This window comes from Narcine bancroftii, chromosome 6 (genome assembly GCF_036971445.1).
Source record: "Narcine bancroftii isolate sNarBan1 chromosome 6, sNarBan1.hap1, whole genome shotgun sequence".
In the NCBI taxonomy this organism is placed as follows: domain Eukaryota; kingdom Metazoa; phylum Chordata; class Chondrichthyes; order Torpediniformes; family Narcinidae; genus Narcine; species Narcine bancroftii.
Window position 1 is genome coordinate 72,928,154 of NC_091474.1, and position 24,783 is coordinate 72,952,936.

The following is a 24,783-nucleotide window of genomic DNA, read 5'->3' on the forward strand; positions in this document are numbered from 1 at the left end:
TGGGAGATCGTTTCAGAAGAGTTTATTGACAAGGTTAACCTTGGAGAGTCCACAACAGAGACTCTGCCCATATGAGGTAGAGAACAAGCTTTTATAACCCAAAACAAACAAGTCTTTAATCAATTGCTGCAGGATATGTACTCCCTCTCACACAGTATGGTTACAAGACAGATTGAAAAGCAGGAAACATATAAGACGCATCCTTATCACATTCCAACAACTTCGTGTGAGTTACTCCCTCACCCTCTTCTGTCTTGACGTCTACTTGATTAAAGTCATGTTCCCTTCCACAGTTCCCTCCTTGTAGATCAAAGATCTACACCACTAAGGGAGCATCCTCTTTGTCCTGGCGATTGGAGATGTCCTCTTGATACACTCACTGCTGTACCATTTTTATTGTTTTGTTAACTTGTCCTACGAGTGCGCGCACTCTAACCCACATGCAAGTTATCACCATAAGGCCACTAGGACCATGAACATAATCACAACAGGGTGCCATGCAAGGTGTAGGGTGGACGAGACTCTGGGTGACCATCCCTTAAAAATGCCCCACCAGTGATGGACACTAAGTTGCGTGACCTGGTCGGCTATTTGCACCAGCTGTCCCTCCTTGTAAGTCAGGACAATCTTAGCTTGGCTTGAGGTGCGCCCTAGCTTCTGGAGCATTATGGTGATTTGCTCATTTTCTTTTAGCAACTGGCTATAATTCACTGTCGGCCCAAGTAAGGGGGCTAGATGGGCAGTTCTGTCTTCACTAACCTGTGTCATAGAACCTATGTGAAAAAGATAATTCTCCCTAGGGATATGGATTGTGTAGACCTTTTCTAAGCAACCATGAACAGGGGGAGAGAGTGTCTTTTGTCCATTCACGATTATCTCCAAATGCCCGTACATACATATTTCATGGGATCGTACCTCCACTACAACGGTCTGGTTTACGGCCACTAGCAGCCAAGTGCACGTGCCCTCTGTATGTCTCATAGTGCACAGGTCATACAGAGCAGAATCTAGTGGATATAGCATCCCATCAGACCATTGGGCACAAGACTGTTCGGAGTGTGTGCAACCGTCCTCATCTACCCAGGTTCCTCGGAATATTGGCTCCTAGAATTGGACTCCGAACAGTTGGGGTATTACCACGGACTGGCACCAGGTGGATGCGTTCTGTCCCTTCACCAGCTGCATGGTGTCATTGCATCCTCTACGGTCACAGCATATATGCTGCGGGTCTGGGTGGAGCCAATACTGCGTCAGGTTAAACATAACTTTCCAAGTTGTCATATGGTGAGACAATACCATTCTTTCTAGTTCTGCCCGTAGTAACTGAATTAAGATCTCTGAGAGCACACATCTAGTATAGTTGTGCACCACCCTGGTTTCCCCAAAGACATTTCCTATCTCAGCCATCAGTCACGCAGTATGGGTGCATGTTCACATCTGGGTCCAATATCCCAATTTTATCTCCTCCTGCATCGTGTTTCTCTATGCATTTCTGACTCTGATTTCTTCCCCAACCTTAGTCTCTACCTTCCGTATCTTATTCTGTAGTGTCTCAATATCTGCAGCATTCAATATTCCCATTCCAGTCCGTACATCTCCCAAGACTCCTTCTACTAGTTCCCGTTTACCACAGCGTTTAGCCACCTTTAGTCCAGGGTAGACATTCTGGCAGCTTCTAGTATTGTCTGAGGTATCACACTATACATGGAGGGTGAGGTTTTTAAGTGGGGACGACTGCAGCACCTTCTGGCAAGTCACAAAGAGGCAATGTAAGTGTCCACCCTGGGTATCTATGGACGTGGGGAGTGTTGGTGTGTCTGCAGGGGGGCTAGCAGCTCTCCTTGTGGATAGGGGGTTTATGGTTACTGCTGTGGGGCCCGCCATTGTTGGTACTGGGGCTGTCCTCATTCTCTCGGTAAAAGGCATAAGCATAATTTGCGTTGAGCGCTCCCATTTTGTATTAGGTTGGGGAAAACATTTCCTCCTCACCATGCTTTGCGCCAGTAGGGATCTGCTCGCTGTTGATGCCACCATTCATTCAGCTCCGGGGGTCTCAGGGGTCTAAAGGTCATTGTAAGGTTCCCAGTTTTGTATTGGAGAGGTCTTATTGTTAGTTCTGGTGATGACCCACACCCCAGGAACCCTGACTGATCCCCATTCTAGATGATTCTACAATACATTGTGGACTTGTCCCAGCACTCCTTAGCATCGGGGTTCTCCTCGGGAAAGATCTCGACCGACTCCTCTGCAGTTACTTACGTCAATCCCCTCATTATCAGCCCCAGTATCTTGATTGTTGTCTATGCAAGCATCGCCTTTGTCTGTATCATCCTCCCAGAATGGCTTACACTGGGTTGCGTGGATCAAGCCATGCAGTGCATCTAACTTTAAGGTGGTTCTTGTGACTAGGAGGACATGGTAGGGTCCTTTCCACCAAGGGAAGAAAGGGTCAGTCATGAGCGCTTTCACCATTACCTGATGGGTGGGTGGTTTCCTCCAGCCATGGTCCCTGGGCAGCTTTCATCTTATCTTACATTTGAAGGGCAACCTCACACAACCCTTGGGTATATGCTAGGGCGCTTTCCTGTATCCAAACCTTGGTAACCTCTTCTGGCATCATGGGGGGGTCTTATTCCCGTGCTCATAGGGCGCCCTGTCAGAGCATCGTGTGGTGTCAATTTTGTATTCCGATTTGCCTGATTGCGTAGGGCATATAATTACTATAGGCAATGCTTCTGGCCAGGGTAGTCCTGTCTTGCCACACGTTCTTTCCAGTCCCCTTTTTACTTCTCCATTTAATCTCTCCACCATACCAGAAGATTGAGGCTGATACGGGATGTGGCATTTCCAATCTACGCCCATTATTTCACTTACTGCAGTCACTATCTTCCCTATGAAGTGGGAGCCTCAGTCGCTATTTATTCCCCGCGGGATCCCATTCTGGGGAATCAATTCTTTAATCAGAATCTTAGCTACTGTCCGAGTGTCATCCCTTTTTGTTGGGTACGCTTCTATCCATCATGTGAACATGTCAACGATCACTAATAGATATTTAAACCCTCTACAAGCTGGCATGTGGGAAAAGTCAATCTGCAAATTCTCGAAAGGGGTGTGAACAGGGGAAGGTTTATCAAATTTGGCAGGCGAGCACCCCCGATTGTTTTGCTGACAGATCAGACATTTTCTCACCTGCCGTTCTATGTTGGAGATTTCAGGTGCAAACCAAATTTGCTTCATGTTATGTAGCATTCCTACCTTTCCCACATGGGCTTGTCCGTGTGCTAACTGCACTATAGGCCGGTACAGGCTTCTTGGACACACCACTCAACCATCATTGCTTTTCCATATGCCTTTGACCATCTGACATCCGTGGGTTTCCCACGCACACCTTTCTTGGGCAGAAATCCCCTCCTGTGCAGTTTTCAATTCTAATTCCTAATATCATTTGGTATTGTTCGGGAGTGTTGACCTCTCGCTTGAGGGTCATGGGTAACATGGGGTTCTGTTGGCTGGTGACTAGTTTGGCTGCCATGTCGGTCTGCTCATTTCCTCTTGACACAGGATCATTCTGATTGGTGTGAGCCTGACATTTAACAATGGCCAACTATGCCAAGAGTTGGATGGCTTCTAATAGCCCTTCTATCATTTCCTCATGTCCTATCCCCTTCCCACTGGCTTTAATGAACCTTCTATTTTTCTATATCTGGCTGAAATTGTGGGTTACCCCAAAAGTATACTGAGAATCAGTATAGATATTTGCTCTTTTTCCATCAGCCAATGCATATGCTCTAGTTAAGGCGAACAGTTCCGCCATTTGTGCGGTGGTGCCTTCCTGTAGGGCATATGCTTCGATAGTTTCGTCATCATTCACTATGGCATACCCTGCATATAGCACCTCGTCCCAGGGCCAGTGTGAAGACCCGTCAATGTATAAGGTGATATCTGCTTCTATTGGGTCAGTCTTTAGGTCAGGTCACAAGCTCGGTCAGTGCCATGCAGTCATGTCCTTCGTGATCTTCCTCTTCTGTTTCAGACAATTGCAGGGTTGTAAGAGCCTGATCTTTTGTAAGTGTAATTGGGTCGGGATAACAGTACCACCACATATCCTGTCCTTCGAGCCGTGGTGAAATGCTGTGTCGATGTCGAGTTGAGCAGCAGTAGTACGGCGTGATCTGTGACCACCGTGCATGGCTAATCCTGCACTAGCGATACTGATTTTTCTACTATCTCTGCCGTGGCAACCACCACCCACAGACACAGGAGCATCTGTATTATCGTTAATGGGAGTTTGGTGGAGTAGTAGGCTACAGGCCTCTTCCCTCCTCCGTGCTGTTGCACCAGCACTCCACAAGCAAATCCATTCTTCTCTGCTATGTATAGCGTGAAGAGTTTCTCTTAATTAGGGAGGCCCAGAGCAGGGGATTGAGTCAGAGCCTGTTTAAGATTCGGAAAGGCTTGCTCTCTTTCCTTCGTCCACTGCACTTCCTCCGGTTCTCCCTTCACAGTAACTGCTCTTTGTGCTGCGTCCATTTCTCGATATTCTGGTATCCACTGTCTGAAGTATCCCACCATGTCAGGAAAGCCAGGATTCCCTTTTTTGTGGTTGGTTTGCTTATCTGGCTTACAGCTGCTATCCTTTCTGGACCCACTCTTCGCTCTCCCTCCTGTAAAATATATCCCAAATATTTTACTTCCTTCTGGTAGAATTGCATTTTCTGCATGGAGACACGGTGACCCTGGCAGGCGAGGAGTTGTAGCAAAGCGACGGTATCTTCAATGCATGCAGCCTCGTCGGGGGAGGCTACTAGCAGGTCGTCCACATATTGCAAAAGGGTCTAATCCCTGTGCAGGGCGAGCTCCGTCAGGTCTCTTTGCACAGCAGCTGCATATACGGTTGGGCTTTCGGTATAGCCCTGGGGAAGGTGTGTTCATGAATACTGTTGGCCCTCATAGGTAAAAGCGAAAAGGTATTGGCTCTCTTTTGCAAGTGGTATGGAGAAGAAGGCGGAACACAGGTCAATGACAGAGAAAGTTGTGGTGGTGGCAGGTATGGCGCACACGATGGTGTTGGTGTCTGGGTCCCCTGATGCGGTTGACACCACAATGTCATTTATGGCCCTGAGGTCCTGGACTAATCGCCAGACGTTTTTGTCCTTCTTTGGTATGGGCAAGATTGGCGTATTGCAGGGGCTTTGTGTTTGATCAAGCACTCCCTGTCGTTCCAGGTCCTCTATGATGCCTCGTATGCCTTCAGCAGCGGCCGGAGAAAGGCGATATTGTTTTACCGCTGGCAGGGATGCTCTCTCCCTCACTGTAACCTTATGCAGCGGGGCAGTATGTACAAACCCCACGTGTGTACTTGTCTGTGCCCACACTTCCATGGAGACCTGCGCTAGGGCAGCCGGCCATCTATAGTGGATTGACTCTGGCAGACAGGTTCGGCAGAAGGACGGCAGCACTATTTTCCTTCTCAGCCAAATGCTACTGGTGTCAGGGGAATGAAAGAGGATGTCTACACTGAAGTCTCCTTCTTTCAACCATAAGTTAGCATATTGCTCGCAAGCCCTTTCTGCCCGGTGTTGGGGTTCTCGCAGCCAGCTATCATGTTTCTGCAAAGTCGTGACCATCTGTCCCACGTCTTTCAGCTGATGAGGCCGACACACTGCCAAGGTGACATGTGGGGCTGTATGTGGCAGTCGGAAACTAGATGTCTGGTCCAGGCTTAATTCGGCCTGTGCCTCTATCCCCTTTGGTCCAAAAAACAGTCACGGTCCCACAGTTACCTCCTCAAAGTCCCCTTGTCCTGTTAAATGTGGGTCCTCCTCTTCGGGCGCAAAATACCCAGATGTCACATGGAGGTCCTTTACCTTGGCCACAATTTGCAGGACAGCACCCAGTTGCTGCAGGGCCGAAAATTCCTGTGGCCTTTGTAATAACCTCATTTCTTCTTCTAATTGTTTGAGAAAGGGGTTAGTCTCTAGCCACCAGCCAAGGTGAGTTGGATTTCTGTTCATATCGAGTTCATCATCTGCCGTTGTGCGGATGAGCTGATATGCGTGAGAGGTGGGCAAATCCATAAATATTCCCTCCTCTGTACAGTAAAATGTCGCATTCATTTTGCACAGAGCCTGTCTCCCTAATATGGGGACAGGGGTAGTGGCTGAAACAATAAACTCTTCTTGTATCTTGGTGTCTCCAACCATTAGGGTCATTGGTTGTGAAAGCGGATCTATCATGGGACTACCAGATACCCCAATGCTGCCAATTGTCTTATAACTAAGGAGCACTCCCGAGGATGGCAGTACAGAGGACATGGTGGCTCCCATATCAACCAAAATTAAACTCTCCCTCTCTCCCAATTTTACACTGATCATGGGTTGGGTCTCTCCGCTGGAGGACAATTGGATGAGGGGAGCCTGCACCACCGGTTCCGCTGTGCACCCCTATGGGTTCGGTTGTTGAAAAGAGATTTGGGGTCGCTGGCCATAGGCGACACAGTCCTGGCTCAGGTTAGAGTATGAACCTGTCTGGGGTCTGAATTCCTCCGGGCATCAGGTACCCTCCTTTTGCCAGCCTCTCCCTCGGGATTGACTTCTACACTCCCACGCCCAATGGCCCCTTTTTTCCGCAGTTTCAGCACTGACCCTTACCCTTATCTCAGGATCTACCTTGTCCTCTCTCTTCTCCCTTCATGTGTATATAAAACAATCCGGCTCACTTTTCCTTTTGTGTAAACAGTCCTTCCCTGTGCATATTAGCCAATACCGTGATAGTATCTGCCCAGTTCTTTCCTTGCCAATCTTATACATTTTTGCATTTTAGGGCAGCATACAATTCAGCAAGGTTTGTACCGCCAAGGTCTGGTTATCATGTAGGGGCACCCCAGCATTTTCCTCCCAGGTGTTTTTAAAATCGAATTACGAATTCCATCATCTTGTCTCCCGTTTTCTGGAGACAGCGGGTAACCTCTCCAATATTCCCATGTCTTTTGGCACTCCGCATGATGGCTTCTCTTCCCCTGTTTTGCAACCAGTGGACCATGGACTCATTCCCATTATCCGCCATAGTGTCGTCTGTACTCCAATCCCCGTTCTCTCCAGGCAGTACAGTGAATGATTCTTTCACCGCCTGTCAATGAGAGCCGTAAGCAGCCTGAAGTGACGACCGGACATCTCCTGGTAGGGGATGGTAAAGGTAGCAGGTCTAGTCCAGCCAGTGGTGAAATCTAGTGGGGGGCTTAACAGGGTCAGGGGCATTAGTGATCATATACCGCACCTCAGCTGGCATCCAGGGTTTCAAGATTGGGGTGTTGCCTATCATAACTCTAGGGTATCGAGTAGTAGAATCAGGTAGACCTGCTTTAGTCTGACTCCGGGTATGGACCTGCATCCTGGGATTCCCTTCCTCTTCCTCAGCACCCTCCTCCATCCTCAGGAGGTGCCCTCTCACTGGGGATCCCTGGGCGGCGTGGCCTCAACCAGGGGTGCGGACAGGACACTTGCGGGAGTGGGTAAGGGTGGAAGTATTGGACCAGCCTTGGCCCTCACTAGCAAGGCAGCTCCCGGCCCTTGGTGGCCATAGGCGGCGGTGGTTTGAATTAGATCATCCCATCCTTTCCAGTCATAGTTTGTGGGCAATCGTGGATACAGCGGGACAGGTTGGGGGGCCCCTCGCATTCTGGTCAGGATATGGAGACGGGTTGGTTCGTGGGGCTTGAAGGTGATTTACTCTGCGGTGGTTTAGGCCACGGTTGGTGGTGCCCTGCCACCTTGGTCCAGGCTATAAAACAGTCTCTAAAATAATTAACATCCCATGTCGGATCCCCTCCTCCTGACTAAACATCATCTTTGAAGTAGGATATTACTTTTAAGTCAAGTGTTCCCCCATATTGCCATTCTCCCTGGTACCATCTGTAGAGAACATTACTGAACGGAATGGCATAGTCCCAGTTACCCATCTCGTTCATTATGATGTCCGCTGGCGAGCCCGGAGACTGCAGTTCCTTTCGTTTGCGTTGTTGTTTTGATCTTGCCTTCGTAGATCTTCCCACGGCAGGCTTAGGCTTTATCCTGGGAACGGAACCAGCTGCTCGACTGGGCTCTGTCTCTTTAGTCTGACAATTTCCCATCTGACTGCGGACTTAACAGAATTAGGATACACAAGATAGCAAAGCGACAACAGTGTTCTTCTACCTTTATGCACGTCACCGGTGTCTCTTCCTTCCACGTAGTCGCCCCGGGCTGCTTTAGAGTTCAATTTACCTCAGTCTTATCAGTGTCTCACTCCGTCCTTGCGGAGGTCTCGACATTCACCTCACCCTTCTATACAGGGGTCTTGGTGTGTGAGCCTGCCTCATCCCCTTTCAGCTAGGTTCTTGGTCAGGGCTGTCTCCCGCTCACTTTTTGTCTGCGATCCTGCAAACGAGGATCCTGCTCGCAGCGCCAGATTCTGTCGCTGATTTCTTTGGGACTCTATAATTATTAAAATAGAAAACACAGCCCGGGAGATCGTTTCAGAAGAGTTTATTGACAAGCTAACCTTGAGGAGTCCACGACAGAGAATCTGCCCGTATGAGGCAGAGAGCAAACTTTTATAACCCAAAACAAACAAGTCTTTAATCAATTGCTACAGGATATATACTCCCTCTTGCACAATACAGTTACAAGACAGATTGAAAAGCAGGAAACATACAAGGATGCATCCTTATCACATTCCAACAACTTTGTGTGAGTTACTCCCTCACCCTCTTCTGTCTTGGCATCTACTTGATTAAAGTCATGTTCCCTTCCACATCTGGAAAAAGTAACTGCTTCATTCCTGCCGTATGCTGGTGGTTTATATATTAGGTCTTTAGGTGATGCTCCTGGAGTGGAGGTCCACCTTCAGAACAACACACAGTTTCCCACTTATGTAATCCTAGTGATGGGAAGGTGACACCAGAGGATTGTTTTTTTTAAATCCAAATTCATTTTCTGTCATAAGAACAACTTAAGGAACAGTAACAGGAGTAGACCATTTGACCATTTCATCTGATTCAGAGAAGCATACAATTAAACAGTGCAGGGAATCATTGAACATCACAGCACAGAAAACAAGGTCTTCGGTCCATCTAATCCATGCCAAGCATTTCATTCTGCCTGGTTCACTGACCTTCAACAGACCATAGCCCTCCCATCCATGTACCTGTCCATTCTCTTGAATGTCCAAATGGAATCTGCGTCCACCACCTCTGCTGGAAGCTCATTCCACACTCTCACCACTCTCTGAGTGAATACGTTCTCCCTAATGTTTCTCTCAAATATTTCACCTTTCACCCTTTACCCATGTCCTCTAGTTCTTGACTCACCCAACCTCCAGAAAAACCCTGCTTACATTTACCCTATGTCCCCTGTAATTTTGTATATCTCTTTCAAATCCTACTCACCAGGGAATAAAGTCCGAACCTGTTTAACTCTTTCCTGTAACTCAGTTCCTGAAGTCCCAGCAACATCCGAATTCTCCACACTCTTTCTATCTTATTAATATCTTTCCTGTAGTTAGGACATCTACAAGAGGCAGTGTCTCAAGAAAGCAGCCTCCATCCTCAAGAACTCCCCACCACCATACATCTTTTTTTTTAACCCATGGGAGGTCTGTTCAAGAGTGTAACAACTGCAGGAAGTACACTGTCCCGGAATCTGGATGTTTGTGCTTTCAAGTTTGTGGACCTTCTGGCCAATGGAAGTGGAGAAGACAGTGTGACTAGGGTGAGATGGATCCTCTAATATGAGGGCTACTTTACCAAGACAGTGAGTGACTGATCAAAACACCACCAATATTTCCACTTTGTGTCACCGTCTTGAAAAATTCACAAGGAGAGAAAAAGAGAAAGAAGGACAGAAAATAGAGAATGAGAAGGAAAGGAGGGGGGAGAGAGAGATGAACATGCAGGTGAACTGTGAAATTCAGGCAGAACTGGACAATAGGACAGAAAAGTCAGAGGCAGCAGGGAGGCAGAATTAATAAGTAATATTGTTCATTTTTCAAGTTTGATGAATTTTCCAATGATTTCACGACCTGTGATTATTAAGACTTTACTAAGAGTTAAATGCAGAGTAAAATTAAACAAGTAAACCACTCCCAACCTGCATAAATCTATTCCATTTACATGAGAGTTTTGCCTGTGCACAACTCGGTGGACAGGAAACCTAGTGCTGAAGGTTCTTCATTTTTAAGCTACACAGCTCTCCACAGAAAGACATGAAGCCAACACAAGTGGGTGGAGGAAGTAATTAGACTTTTGTTTGAGAGATAAAAACCACAGAAGCATATAGTTTCGGAGAAAATGCCCCAACAACCTCCTTGTTTCTCAGGGTTGCCGGGCAAGTTCATATCTGCCAGTATTATAGAGTGATGATAGTTCATCAGCCTCCACCGTAAATTAACTATAACCATTTTCGCTCGTGCAGCAAATATTGTGGCTTTCATCCACTATCTATTTCTGTTTAATTTTGTCAGTCAGTTATTCTATGTCAACTGCTGAGTCAGAGATATTTTGGAATTGTTAAAAAGGCCTCAGCGAACAGCGAGTTATTGAGGTAGTCAGGATCAGATGTCTATGGCCTAGTGATCACCCACGGGGAGCCCTGCATTGTCAGAGAGCAGTGAAACTGCAGTTGGAGCAGGAATGGGGCCTGTGCCCCAAGATGTAAGTGTGGTATTGGGAACAGTGCGGGCAACGAGGGTCTCTCTCCACACGCTGACTGACCTGCTGTGCTTTCCCAACATCATCTGTTTTATTTCCTTCCAGTAGATGATCTGGTCATTGTCACATTGTTCCTGGGAGTGTTCAGGTGACAAATTAGCTGCGTGGGAGCAGAAACCGTTGTTCAAAATGGCTGTCAGGTGCGCTGAGCTCCTGAAAGGCCCGTCTTCCATCCTTTGTTCTCGTCCCTGCCCTGTGACAGTGCTCAATCCTGGCTGTCTGCGACTGAAAGAAAACACGAGAAGTCTACAGACACAGGAATATTGGAGCAAAGCAGAGCCTGCTGGACAAACGTATAAGCATCAGTGGGGGGAGAAAAGAATAGACAAAGATTTGTGCTGGAAAACCCCATCAAGACCAGCTCAGATGAGACCACTTGCTATTAACTTAGATAGTAAGTGGGTCCAGTTAGCAATTGGAAAGCGACCAGCAATCCTCAAAAATCCTGGAACATAGAACAAAGGGTGATCATGTTAAACGGCCTCTTCTTTACACCCATTTCCTTATTGTTGAATTTATTATTGAGAACTCTGGTCATCTATTATGTAAGTCATATCAGAGGATTTGCAATGCTTTAATACTTACTAATCTGTTTTGTGGTATTAATGATTAGTACATTACACTACAGGGATAATTTTGACTGTAATTGGTGGTGTCTCAGTAAACGTTAATATCTGTCAGGTGGGTTAATCACATGATGAGTAACTGCTTTGCATTTACTGTACAAAAGATGAAATAGCTTTTACAGAAACGTATCTCTGAAAAACATTTATTGACTTCACAAATACCTCCTGGTCCATAGTAAATAATTAGCGATAGAATCAACTGTGAATAATTTGTGTAATGGTGCTGCTGTCAATTAGAAAATTCAGCGCTGATTAATGGCACATTATTTCTTCACTGTGGGAATGACTTGCTGACGCTCAAGGACTTAAATAAAATTTTAAATTTAGACATACAGCACGGTAACAGGCCCTTTTGGCCCCACAACCCTTTGCTACCCAATCACACCTGATTAACCGACAATCCTCGGTACGATTTGGAGGGTGGGAGGCAACCCACGCAGACACAGGGATGAACATACAGAGATGGAGAGGAAGATGAGGGGAAAGGTGATAAGAAGAAAAAGAAGAAAATCAAGTACAAATACATTGAGGGAGAAGAGTTTAATAAAATTAAGTTAATTTCGATAGAGAAGTTTGAAGATGTTATAAATGAAGAATATGGAGAATTTTATAAGAGTTTGAACTTTTTTTTCTTTTTTTTTCTTTTTTATATATAAGGGGAGGGGAAGGGAATAAAAAGTTTATCTGTTTTTCTAAGGGATGTTTTTGTTCTCTCGATGAATTATAAAGGAAACTTGGTATTAATGGAAATTCTGTATTTATGTATTATTAATTGTGATTTTTTGTATAACAGATATATGATTTTAATATTTGAACTTAGTTTTAAAGTGGATTTCATTTGTTAAATACATGTATTATGTTTGATTTAAATATATGTTTAAGGGTATTATTTTAGTATTGATTTTTTTTGTTGTTAGTAATTTTTTTTGTTGTTAAGTTTTATCCTTTTTTTTGTAAGTGGGGTTTTTTCTATTTTATTTACAACATTGTTAATTAATTCTTCACTCTTTATCTTGGGGGGGAGGGTTGGACTAATTTTAAATTAGACGATTAATGTTGTGTTATAATTATTGGGGGGGGTAATTTGTGTAGTTTAATGATGTAGTATTCTAATTTTTATTATCTTATTTTTTATTATTTCTTTAAATGTAATTTTTATTTTATTCATGTCATAAAATTTTAAATAAAGTTTAAAAAAAAAGGGATGAACATACAGACTCCTTACGGACAGCGCAGGACTCGAACCCCAGTCCCGATCACTGGTGCTGTAACAGCGTTGCGCAACTGCTATTGTAACCGTGACTGCCAGCTTGCATCCTTGTTCATTCCCCAGATCAAGCTGCTAATGCTTTGCTCTATGTTGTCCAGTTTACCCACGACCTCAGCGCATATATGCAACCTTCGTGCGGTTCAGCCAGACCTATTAACCTCTGGGTCAGGATACTGCCTGTCCATCTTGCCCTGGGTGAGAGGGCAGATTCCCCTGGAGGTAACCCCACACATTGGGCTCAAATCTCTGTGCACTTTAGTAGGTCGTCCTGTGACAGGGAGAGGAGATAAAGGCAGCACACAGCTAACTCTGCCTTCTGTGAATTTGCTACCTAGGGCTTGATTAATCCATTGTCTCTGCCTGGACAATTTGTCATAATCTCCTCCCAGTCAGTGTGATCAATCATCATTTTGAAAAATGAATTTTCTTACGTGAAGATTATCAGTCTATGACAGACCGTGTATGATTCAATTATCTGAGAGTTCTGAGTGTTTCACTTAAAGAACTGGCAGCAAAACAATGTAAGAAATAGTGACAAAATTTTATCAGGTTGTGGTGAAATTACATCGGGCATTTACTGTCTAGAGCTGGAATTGACGTGCATTTGTCACTCCCATTCTGAGCACCTCAAATAGGACCAGAGGAAGTGATTGACTTGTCTGTCTCATTGTGGCAGCAAGATGAAATCATTGTGAAGCAAAAGAGCTGCTGTTCAAATGAGGCAGTGTGTTAGAAAAGCAGCCTCTATCCTCAAAGACCCCCATCACCCAGGCCATGCCCTCTTCTCTCTGCCACCATTGGGGAAAAGGTACATGAGCCTGAAGACAAGCCCTCAGTGGCACAAGGAAGGCTTCTTCCCCGGTGCCTGAATGATCAATGAACCAAAAACACGGCCTCATTTTTCATGCCCTGTTATTGTTAATATTATTAACAATAATATTATTAATAACTCTGCAGCGGCTCTGGCACATGGGCAGTGCATGCAAAGTGGCATCAGCAACTTTAGTGCAGGCACTAAGGGGCCTTCAGACCCAAACCCCTCCGCTCCCAGCAAGATGACTGCAATTCACTTTGATAGGTTCCTCTGTGACTGTACATCCCTGCCCCCATACTGCATCTGATTAGCAAGCGTAAGATAGAAACGTGTTCCAATCTCTTCATAGAGAAAAATGAACACCCAGATGGTCAGTGAAATATCCAAAACTTGGTCAGAGATTGAGCTTCAGCAGGGTTTCAAAGCATCAGTGAGGAGAAAGGCTAAAGAGAGGGAATTCAAATATTTGGAGGTGAATATTTGGAGATGATCTGAGGATGATTCGGAGGTAGGTATTAACTCAGGAAGGGATCCCCACTGGTCACGAACAGCTTGAATGTTCATTTTGGGGAGTAACTGGTGTTGTGACTACAGGTGGCCCGGTTATCGCAACGTTATTACAGCGCCAGCGATCGGGACTGGGGTTCAAATACCTCGCTGTCTGTAAGGAGTTCTCACCGTGTCTGCGTGGGTTTCCTCCAGGTGATTCAGTTTCGGGTGTACTTGGGTGGCATGGGCTTGTGGGCCAGAAGGGCCCTATCACAGTGCTCAATGTCTACATTTAAAAATGTAGAAAGTTTGTTTATTGTAATACATACAGTGAGAAAATTTGTTTTGTGAGCATTCAGTTTGTCAAACCCTACATAGTACAGCAGTGAAATCACAGTGCGGAATTACACAGCTGCAGTACCTACTTAAAAGGCTACAGCCCCTCCCTTATCCTCAAAGTGAGCAGTGCAATCCCCACAGCACCTCCACCGTGTTGTCCACGGTGCTGAGGACCGCACTGGAAAAGCAGATGTCTCCAGGAGCCGGAGATCCGGACCCTGCTGGTTTGCAGCTATTAAAACACAACGTTGGATATGTCTGGAAGCTCCCACTGCGGTGAAACTGCCGTTTTGGAATTTGCTCCAAAAACCGTGTTCTGCAGAAGTTCTGATAGGGAAGAAACAGAGTATGCTGCACTCCAGGAGCTCACAATGGAGTGATTATATGTCAGCTAATTTCCTCCAAATGGGAATGTCTGAGAAATCAGTCACACAACCAGGTCTCTTTCTCTCTTTCTCAGCCACATGTACGTTTGCTTGTCCCCTCCCCTTCCCATCCTTCCCTCTCTGCCCCTCCTCGTCTTTCCCCCTTTGAAAATCCACAGTGGGACAAATCATTTCAAGGCAGCAGCGAGGCAGGGAGCTCCGTGGCTGGAAGTTTTCTGCTGTTCCGCTGCTCCCACTCACTGTAAAGTTTTTTTTAACCTCAGGCAAGTTTTCTGACAGCTGAACAGTTGAGCTGCCTTTTTGTACAAGGTGGGCACTCTCATCGCTGCCAGTTGTGCTGACAATGAACTTCGACTTGTTCCCCTTAAACTGAAGAAGTTGCTTTCCTGTGGACTGCAGAGGAAATGCCATTTCCTACATTGGTGGAGAGACGATCGTGTGTGCATGGAGAATGAGAATTAGAAAGCATACAGCTGGCTGACTTGTTACGTAACATGTCAGACGCTTGTGGATTTGCTTTCAACGGCTGGCTTCTATGAAGCATGCAAATCCTGGGAGTTGTGCTGCTGTTGGTCGAGCTCCTTACCATAGGTAAGATGACTTTTACAGCAAATATTTGATACTTTCACTCAGAAAGCAAGAGGTTATCTTTTCAGATGCCACACAGCTATTCACACTGGCAGGATATAAGAGGCCCCTTCAGAATTTTTAAGGAACTGCTCCAAAAAAACTGCAGTGTTTTTCTTCTGAAAGCATTTATTGTTCAAAAAAAGGGTTAGTTTTGCCAAATCTAACTGGTCTTTTCTTCATTTTGTTTGATCCTTTCATTAGTTACTGTGCTGCCTCAGTCCTCACCATTTGTTGTCGATCAATTCAAGCCTCAATCACCATTCAACTCATCACAACAGGCAGGTTGGGAAGTCTTTGACAGCCTGCCAACCCCATCTATAAAAATGCAAGCAAGAGAAAATAGCTATGAGTTGGAAAGTTTGGTTGAGTTGCTTCAATGCAGGACTTTAATCGAAATCAGAAGAATTAGAATTTATTGTCATGAACATGTCACGAAATTTGTTGTCTTGTGGCAGCGTCACAGGGCAAACATTACATAAACCACCTTACAAAGTAAATAAAACTAGTGCAAGAAAAAGACAAAGTCAAAGTGAAGAAGTGCCTATGGTTCATTGTTCATTCAGGAATCTGATGGTGGAGGAAAAGGAGCCGTCTTTGTGCCGCTGAGTGCTCGCCTTTTGGCTCCTGTACCTTTTCCCCGATGGTAGCAGAGTGAAGAGGGCACAGCCTGGGTGGCGGGGGGATCCTTGAGGATAGAGGCAACTTTCTTAAGACAACGCCTCTTGTAGATGTCCTCGATGGAGTGAAGTCTGGTGCTTGTGATGTCACAGACTGAGTTAATAATCCTCTGGATTTTTTTTTCTCCTGAACATTGGCACCTCCATACCAGACAGTGATGCAACCAGCCAGAATGCTCTCTATGGTCCACCTATAGAAGTTTTTGAGTCTTCGGTGACATACCGAATCTCCTAAAACTCCTCACAATGTATAGCTGATGGCCAGCCTTCTGCCAGATTGCATCGACATGGAGGCTCCAGGACAGATCCTCGTGATGTCACACAAAGGAAATCTCTGTTGAGAAGTTCTAGCTGTCATTTCATGTTGACTCTTTTTTTATTGCAGACAATGAAAACTTTTCTGATTTGTGACAGGTTGTGTTTGATGAAACAGTTGTGAATAGGTAGGGATCACAGCATAAGAAGACTCTCCATGCTGTGTAGACACTGCACCATGGCCAAACAGCTGCTCTGTGTGGAAAGTGTGCTGGGCAATTATAGCCATGCAGTTCTCAGCATTGTAGAAAAGATGCAATCCTTGTGTCTATGTGGAGTTAGCCCATCATGAAGGGTGAACTGCTTTCTCCAAGCATATTTCCATGATTATAATTATTGTGGACTTCTGTACTATTGCAGGATTCAGCTGTAATTTTCGTAATAAAACCATAGAACACTACAGCACAGAAATTGGCCTTCACTCCATCTAGTTCACACCGAACTATTCATTCTGCCTGGTTCGTTGACCATAGCCCTCCATCACATCATTACAAGGTGAGGGGCAGAGAGCTTAAGGGAAGCATCAGAGGTGTTTTTACACAATCAGTAGTGGGTGCCTGGTGGAACCTGGTCCAATAGGGACATTAAAAGACACTTGGATGCATAATGGCTCTGAAGGAGGGAAGATTAGTAGGTTTTTATATGTCAGGACAGCATCATGGGCTGAAGGGCCTATACTATGCTTTAATGCTCTTTTTTATTCCATATTTTTTCTTAATGTTTAACAAAGAAAACAGAGAAAATAGGTATTTATAATATATATAAAAAAACCCAACTGATCGCTAAAACAATAAATAAAATAATTTAAAAACCAACTGTGGATCTGAGGACCTGTTGAATAGTTTAAAACATCGCTGCGGGGTCCACTCCGACAGATAACAAAATGTCTGGAAAGGAAGAGTTAATTTATAGAATTCTTTGGCTTGGCTTCGCGGACGAAGATTTTTTTGGAGGGGTAATGTCCACGTCTGCTGAAGGCTCGTTGGTGACTGACAAGTCCGATGCGGGACAGGCAGGCACGGTTGTAGTGGTTGCAAGGGAAAATTGGTTGGTTGGGGTTGGGTGTTGGGTTTTTCCTCCTTTGTCTTTAGAATAACACCAGTTAAATCCCATGAAAGTCATCAATTAATTTTCCATATCCCTCCCTTCCATGTACCCATCCAATCTGCTCTTGAATGTCCAAGTGGAACCCACGTCCACCACCTCCGCTGGCAGTTCGTTCCACACTCTCACCACTCTGAGTGAAGATGTTCCCCTTAAACATTTCACCTTTCACCCTCAACCCATGTCCTCTAGTTCTTGTCTTAACCAAGAAAAAGTCTGCTTGCAATTACCTATCTATAGCCCTCAGAAATGTGTTTACCTCTATCAAATCTCTCCCAATTCTTCTATGCTCCAGGGGAAAAAAAACTACTAACCTATTCAACCTTTCCCTATAACTCAGCTCTTCAAGTCCTGGCAGCATCCTTGTAAATTTTCTCTGCACTCTTTCAATCTTATTGATATTTTTTCTGTACCTAGGTTATCAAAACAGTGCACAATGCTCCAAATTTGGCCTTACCAATATCTTGCACACCAACTAACATCCCAACTGCTGTACTCAGTACTTTGATTTATGAAGGGCAAAAGTTTTTTTTACCTGCGACGCTACTTTCAAGGTCTGCTATCCTTCTTTAAGTGGTGCTGTAGTACAATAATTGGATGCCCTTCCTCCTTGCTCGATGGAGATGGGAATTTCTCGCAAAGATGGAATGCGACAGATGCACTGCTAATCCATAAGTGTTAAACAGGGATTGGTGCACCTGTACTGCAGTGATAACTCGGATCCTTGTTTCCAAGATTTGTTCTGATTGAACAAAAGACAAGACTTCCACTCCTGGATCACATCTCAGATCAATTCAAAACCGAGGGAATAGTGCAAAGTGTGATCATTGTTGAGAGGCAGGAAACTCGGCAGCAAGTTTCTATAAAGAGATTGCAAAGAAAAATCAGCATATTCCTGAAGCCTGAACTAAACAGTAAAAGCTAAACAGTAAAAGCTGAAAATCGTCATCAGGTGGGGCAGCATGGCTAATGTATCTTTCCTTAACACTTGGAAATGCCACAAAACAGAAAAGGGGGAAGGAGGAGCGGAGAGGAAAGAGAACAATGGTGTGTCTAAGTGAGGCTGGCAAAGGCTGAATCACTAGTGGTGGTGGTGTGGCAGAGTGAGGGCAGTGAAGACTTGTTAGTCATATCTAATCCATCCTGAGCAACTGTAGAAGCAAGGAGGTGAATGAGGGTAAAGGGGAGAGGGATGCATTTATACTTAGTTTTTTACATTTGTTGTACATACCTCTGGAGCTGTTGCAAGCAAGAATTTCAGTGCATCTGGACATTGTACAATTAGGAGAGGCACAGTTAGCGTAGCTGTTAGCACAGCGCCTTTACAATGGCAGTGATCGGGACCTGGGTTTGAACACCACACTGTAAGGAGTTTGTACACGCTCCTCATGTCTACGTTGGTTTTCTCCAGGGGCTCTGGTTTCCTCCCATCGTTCAAAAACATAATGGATAGGTCAATTGGTTGTAATTGGGCCAGAATGGTCTGCTCTGTGCTGTATTTCTAAATTTAATAAATATTTTTAAAAATAAATTTAAATATAAAAAAATTAATTTAAAATTAAAAAATTAAAAATTCAAAAAATAAATTTCACATCTTTTTTGAAAGGGAAGTGACCCAGATTTTAAAAACAGTTAAAAAATGAATTGAGTAAACTCACTTTGTGCCAACACACGACATGCCTTTGGCATCAAAGTGAAAACACAGTGATGGAGAAACTCAGCAGGTAAATCTTTATTTTTGCTCTATAAAGGACACTGTTTGACCTGTTGAGTTTCTTCAGCATCATGTTTTTACTTCAATCACAGTGTCTTCAAACGTTTGCATTTTACACATGCCTTTCGGAGCCAGGTTTACTCTGGCCTGTACTCTGAAGAGGTCCAGGACTGAGCAATGATTGCCAGTGATTCTGGAGAGCTCTTTTCAAGAGGGGGCCGTGCTGCAAAATTCAGGAGATCACAGAACACTGCACAGCGGAGATGAGCTCCATAGTGGATTCACCAAATGATCAAAGAATTAATTTGGAATGTTGTCCTGAGAATTTCCACAAGTTTATTTTGCCATGTGTTAGATATGGAGTTGTGAGCAGGTTACCCACAATGTGCAATATGACATAAGGTTCAAAAAGAAATCTTTACTTTGCTCAAATTCATCTGCAGATCACTGAATGTAAATCTGCCAGAAACCAAAGGAATCAAGCTGTGCTTGGGAAGAAAAATATTTTCTTATTTTTAAATATGTTTTTGTACTTTTTAAAAGTTGGAATTGTTCATTCAATTGAAAAATGGTGTATTGTAATGACCGATTTAATCTCAGAATCCACCCTTTTACTTTAAATGAATATAATTAAATTAAAGTTAATTATTTGGAAGTTACATGAAGTTCAAAGGTGAGATTTCTTGTAAATGAAAAATAAAATTGTATGTAACAGGGTTTGAAGCAATTGCATCAATGTGCTTTGACTGAAATTACCCAGCTGGACTTATGGAGCCTCTTCAAAGGCCTGTAGATGTGCAGAACCACTGCAAGGCCTCCCTCCGAAATGAATCCATCCTGGGGGGGGGTTAGATTCTGATTCAATAATTTTAACCAGTGATCATGATCACAGGGGCTTGATTTACATTTGGTGTAAATTATTCTCGAATTTCTGCAACTCTTTTTGGCGCTTGCATGATGTGTGAAATTCCATGAAGAGAAGCTCGCACCCTGTGTTGAGCCCTCACCGTGGGTTGCCGTGGAGAGATAATGTTCCGAAATCCGGCTGTGAAAATATACTGCACTGCACTGGACAACATCTGGGTTCCTTATGTTTTATAGTAAAAGTCCAAAAATCTGGATGCTCAAAATCTGGACGACCGGGCCACCTGAGAATCTGGACTCTCAAATTTTAAAAATTGAGCAGTTTGTGTGCGTGCGTGAGCGCCACAGATGCACAGTGACCACGATTAATCTTATCACAAAGAAATTCATTTGTATACTGCATTTTTCTTGTACAATGTTCATTTTTAAACATTATTTCAAAAATTACATGCTTTTTTTGTAGCAAAAAAACTTTTATGTTTACATTTTTATCGTGTCGACTTTATTTTCCTTAAAACTGCTCGATTTGATAAACGAAGCCTGCTGTTTTTGCTCATGAATAAACTATCAACATTCACCTGTTTATTCCTCCTTAAATTTTAATTTTAAAATTATTGTCTGGAATCTGGAAAATCCGGATCATCCCAATCCCTAAGATTGTCCCAATTTTAGGATTTTTACTGTGTTACATACCTGTAAAGTGAAATTGAAAAAAAGTTTAGAATTGCTGCACTGATCCAGCAGAATTTATGAAATAGACACAGCATATGCTCTTCCAAACCCTCATACATACCCTGCCACTCATTAGGGACATGACTGATCAACATCTCTCTCCATACCCTTTAACTCCTTCAAGATCGAAAACTATATCAGTCTCTGTCTGAACTATGCTCAGTGACTCAGCTGATTGGGTGAAGAATTCCAAAGATTCACCACTCTTGAGTGGAGAAAGTTCTCCTCATTGCTTCTCTCAAAGCCTCACTCCTTATGTTGAGTCTGGGAGGTACACAAGAAAGTTTACAGGCGCTGGGGTCTTGTGTGGTGCTTAAAAAGTGCTGGAGAAACTCAACTAGTCAGGCAGCATCCATAGGAAGCAAAAGGCATTTAATGCTTTTGGCCTGAGCCCTTCTTTCCCAAAGCATGCACTGTTGCAGAACTTCTTCAGCCTTCTAAGGAAGTAGAGACAGAGAAGAGCATGTGGAAAATAGACACATTCCTATTCCTGTCCAATTAGCTACATGGGTTCCAATTATTCTCACATGTTTTTCCAGATCAAAACTCAAGATGTTAATATTCAAGGAAAGGTTGGATAGGTATATGAACAGGAGAGGTGTGGAGGGTTATGGGTCAAATGTGGGTCAGTGAGATTAGGTGGGAGAAGATGTTCGGCACAGACTAGTAGGGCCAAACTGGCCTGATTTTGTGCTGTAAAAGGTTATATGGTTATATATGTTAATGACACTTTCCCCGTTCATGAGACTGCAACAGATGCCCTTCCACAGGTTAATATGTCTCACAGTACCCAGTAGTCCCAAGCGAAATGGCGGTGTGCAGCCCCAGGAGGCACCAGAAACACTTCACCATTGAGTTTATGGATTTAACTGTGTTATATTGATTGGTTACAAGTTCTAGAAATGGGCAGGATTCTGCCCTGAACTTGCTGTTGGACATTCCACTTCAACCTCAGAATACGTAACTGTTGTGCTCTGTTTTGAAGAGTATTTGTACCTGTGTACTCAGGATTGATGGGAACCTGCTTAGAACAGAGATGCAAAGGAATTTCTTTAGCTAGAGGGTGGGAATCTGTGGGATTTGGTGCCATAGGCAGATGTGGAGGTCAGATCATTGGGTGTATTTAAGGCAGAGATTGATAGGATTCTTTGGCTTGGCTTCGCGGACGAAGATTTATAGAGGGGGCAAATGTCCACGTCAGCTGCAGGCTCGATTGTGGCTGACAAGTCCGATGCGGGACAGGCAGACACGGTTGCAGCGGTTGCAGGGGAAAATTGGTGGGTTGGGGTTGGGTGTTGGGATTTTCCTCCTTTGTCTTTTGTCAGTGAGGCGGGCTCTGCGGTCTTCTTCGAAGGAGGTTGCTGCCCGCCGAACTGTGAGGCGCCAAGATGCACGGTTTGAGGCGATATCAGCCCACTGGCGGTGGTCAATGTGGCAGGCGATGGTCCTCCATTCTGGAGACGTGACCCACCCAGCGCAGCTGGATCTTCAGCAGCGTGGACTTGATGCTGTCAGCCTCTGCCATCTCGAGTACTTCGATGTTAGGGATGAAGTCGATCCAATGAATGTTGAGGATGGAGCGGAGACAACGCTGGTGGAAGCGTTCTAGGAGCCGTAGGTGATGCCGGTAGAGGACCCATGATTCGGAGCCGAACAGGAGTGTGGGTATGACAACGGCTCTGTATACGCTTATCTTTGTAAGGTTTTTCAGTTGGTTGTTTTTCCAGACTCTTTTGTGTAGTCTTCCAAAGGCACTATTTGCCTTGGAGAGTCTGTTGTCTATCTTGTTGTCAATCCTTGCATCTGATGAAATGGTGCTGCCGAGATAGGTAAACTGGTTGACCGTTTTGAATTTTGTGTGCCCGATGGAGTTGTGGGGGGGCTGGTAGTCATGGTGGGGAGCTGGCTGATGGAGGACCTCTGTTTTCTTCAGGCTGACTTCCAGGCCAAACATTTTGGCAGTTTCCGCAAAACAGGATGTCAAGCGCTGAAGAGCTGGCTCTGAATGGGCAACTAAAGCGGCATCGTCTGCAAAGAGTAGTTCACGGACAAGTTTCTCTTGTGTCTTGGTGTGAGCTTGCAGGTGCCTCAGATTGAAGAGATTGCCATCCGTGCGGTACCGGATGCAAACAGCGTCTTCATTGTTGAGGTCTTTCATGGCTTGGTTCAGCATCATGCTGAAGAAGATTGAAAAGAGGGTTGGTGCGAGAACACAGCCTTGCTTCACACCATCGTTAATGGAGAAGGGTTCAGGGAGCTCATTGCTGTATCTGACCCGACCTTGTTGGTTTTCATGCAGTTGGATAACCATGTTGAGGAACTTTGGGGGGCATCCGATGCGCTCTAGTATTTGCCAAAGCCCTTTCCTGCTCACGGTGTCAAAGGCTTTGGTGAGGTCAACAAAGGTGATGTAGAGTCCTTTGTTTTGTTGTCTGCACTTTTCTTGGAGCTGTCTGAGGGCAAAGACCATGTCAGTAGTGCCTCTGTTTGCGCGAAAGCCGCAATGTGATTCTGGGAGAATATTCTCGGCGATACTAGGTATTATTCTATTTAGGAGAATCCTAGCGAAGATTTTGCCTGCAATGGAGAGCAGCGTGATTCCCCTGTAGTTTGAGCAGTCTGATTTCTCGCCTTTGTTTTTGTAAAGGGTGATGATGATGGCATCACGAAGGTCCTGAGGCAGTTTTCCTTGGTCCCAACAAAGCTTGAAAAACTCATGCAGTTTGACATGCAGAGTTTTGCCGCCAGCCTTCCAGACCTCTGGGGGGATTCCATCCATACCTGCTGCTTTGCCACTTTTCAGTTGTTCAATTGCCTTATATGTCTCATCCTGGGTGAGGACCTCATCCAGCTCTAGCCTTAGGGGCTGTTGAGGGAGCTGGAGCAAGGCGGAATCTTGGACTGAGCGGTAGGCACTGAAAAGAGATTGGAAGTGTTCTGACCATCGGTTGAGGATGGAGATCTTGTCACTGAGGAGGTCTTTGCCGTCTGAGCTGCGCAGCGGTCTTTGGACTTGGGGTGAGGGGCCATCGTACACAGCCTTTAGGGCCTCGTAGAAACCCCTGAAGTCGCCAATGTCCGCACTGAGCTGGGTTCGCTTGGCGAGGCTAGTCCACCACTCATTTTGGATCTCCCGGAGTTTGCACTGAAGATGGCTGCATGTGCGACGGAAGGCTTGTTTCTTCTCTGGACAGGACGGCTTTGAAAGGTGAGCCTGGTGGGCAGCTTGCTTCTTTGCCAGCAGCTCCTGGATTTCCTGGCTGTTATCGTCGAACCAGTCCTCGTTTTTCCTGGAGGAGAAGCCCAGTACCTCTTCAGTGGATTGCAGTATGGTAGTCTTCAGCTGATCCCAGAGGGTTTCAGGGTATGAGTCCGTGAGGTGGATTGCATCGTCGAGCTTTGCTTTGAGGTTTGCCTGGAAGTTTCCTCTCACTTCGTCTGACTGCAGGTTTCCAACATTGAGCCTCTTTCTGGGGGCTTTATTGTTCCTGGGCTTTGGCTTGAAGTGAAGGTTGAGCTTGCAGCGAACCAGCCGGTGGTCAGTGTGACATTCCGCGCTGGGCATGACCCTGGTGTGGAGCACATCTCGTTTGTCTCTTTCTCACACCAGGACGTAGTCCAGGAGGTGCCAGTGTTTGGATCGGGGATGCATCCAGGTAGTCTTCAGGCTGTCCCTCTGCTGAAAAAGGGTGTTTGTAATGACAAGCCGCTGTTCTGCGCAGAGCTCCAACAGGAGGCCCCCATTGTCGTTGTACTTGCCAACGCCATGCTTGCCCAGGATTCCTGGCCAGGTTTCTGAGTCTTTGCCGACGCGAGCATTGAAGTCGCCAAGGATGACATCCTTGTCGGCTGTAGGGGTGCATTGAATGAGGTTGCGCAGGTCAGTGTAGAACTTGTCCTTTTCTGCTGGTTCTGCCTGGAGGGTTGGAGCATAGACACTGATGAGGGTGATGCGACACTTATTTTGAAGGGGGAGTCACATGGACATGATCCGGTCCGAGCGCCCTGTCGGGAGGTTTTCGAGTTTGGAGGAAATGGAGTTCTTGACCATGAAGCCTACACCAGATAGGCGTCGTTCA

At 45.2% G+C, this 24,783-nt stretch overlaps 1 protein-coding gene across 3 annotated transcripts in view; it reads left to right on the forward strand.

Annotated features, from left to right (window-relative positions):
- The first annotated feature begins 14,840 nt into the window (after positions 1 to 14,840).
- Positions 14,841 to 24,783, forward strand: part of vstm4a (V-set and transmembrane domain containing 4a) — a 54,074-nt gene continuing 44,131 nt past the window's right edge. For all 3 annotated transcript variants that reach the window (XM_069885343.1, XM_069885341.1, XM_069885342.1), the window contains exon 1: positions 14,841 to 15,259. In XM_069885343.1, coding sequence (XP_069741444.1) covers positions 15,211 to 15,259 — 49 coding nt within the window. In that variant the 5' untranslated portion in view covers positions 14,841 to 15,210. The remainder of the gene's footprint in view (positions 15,260 to 24,783) is intronic.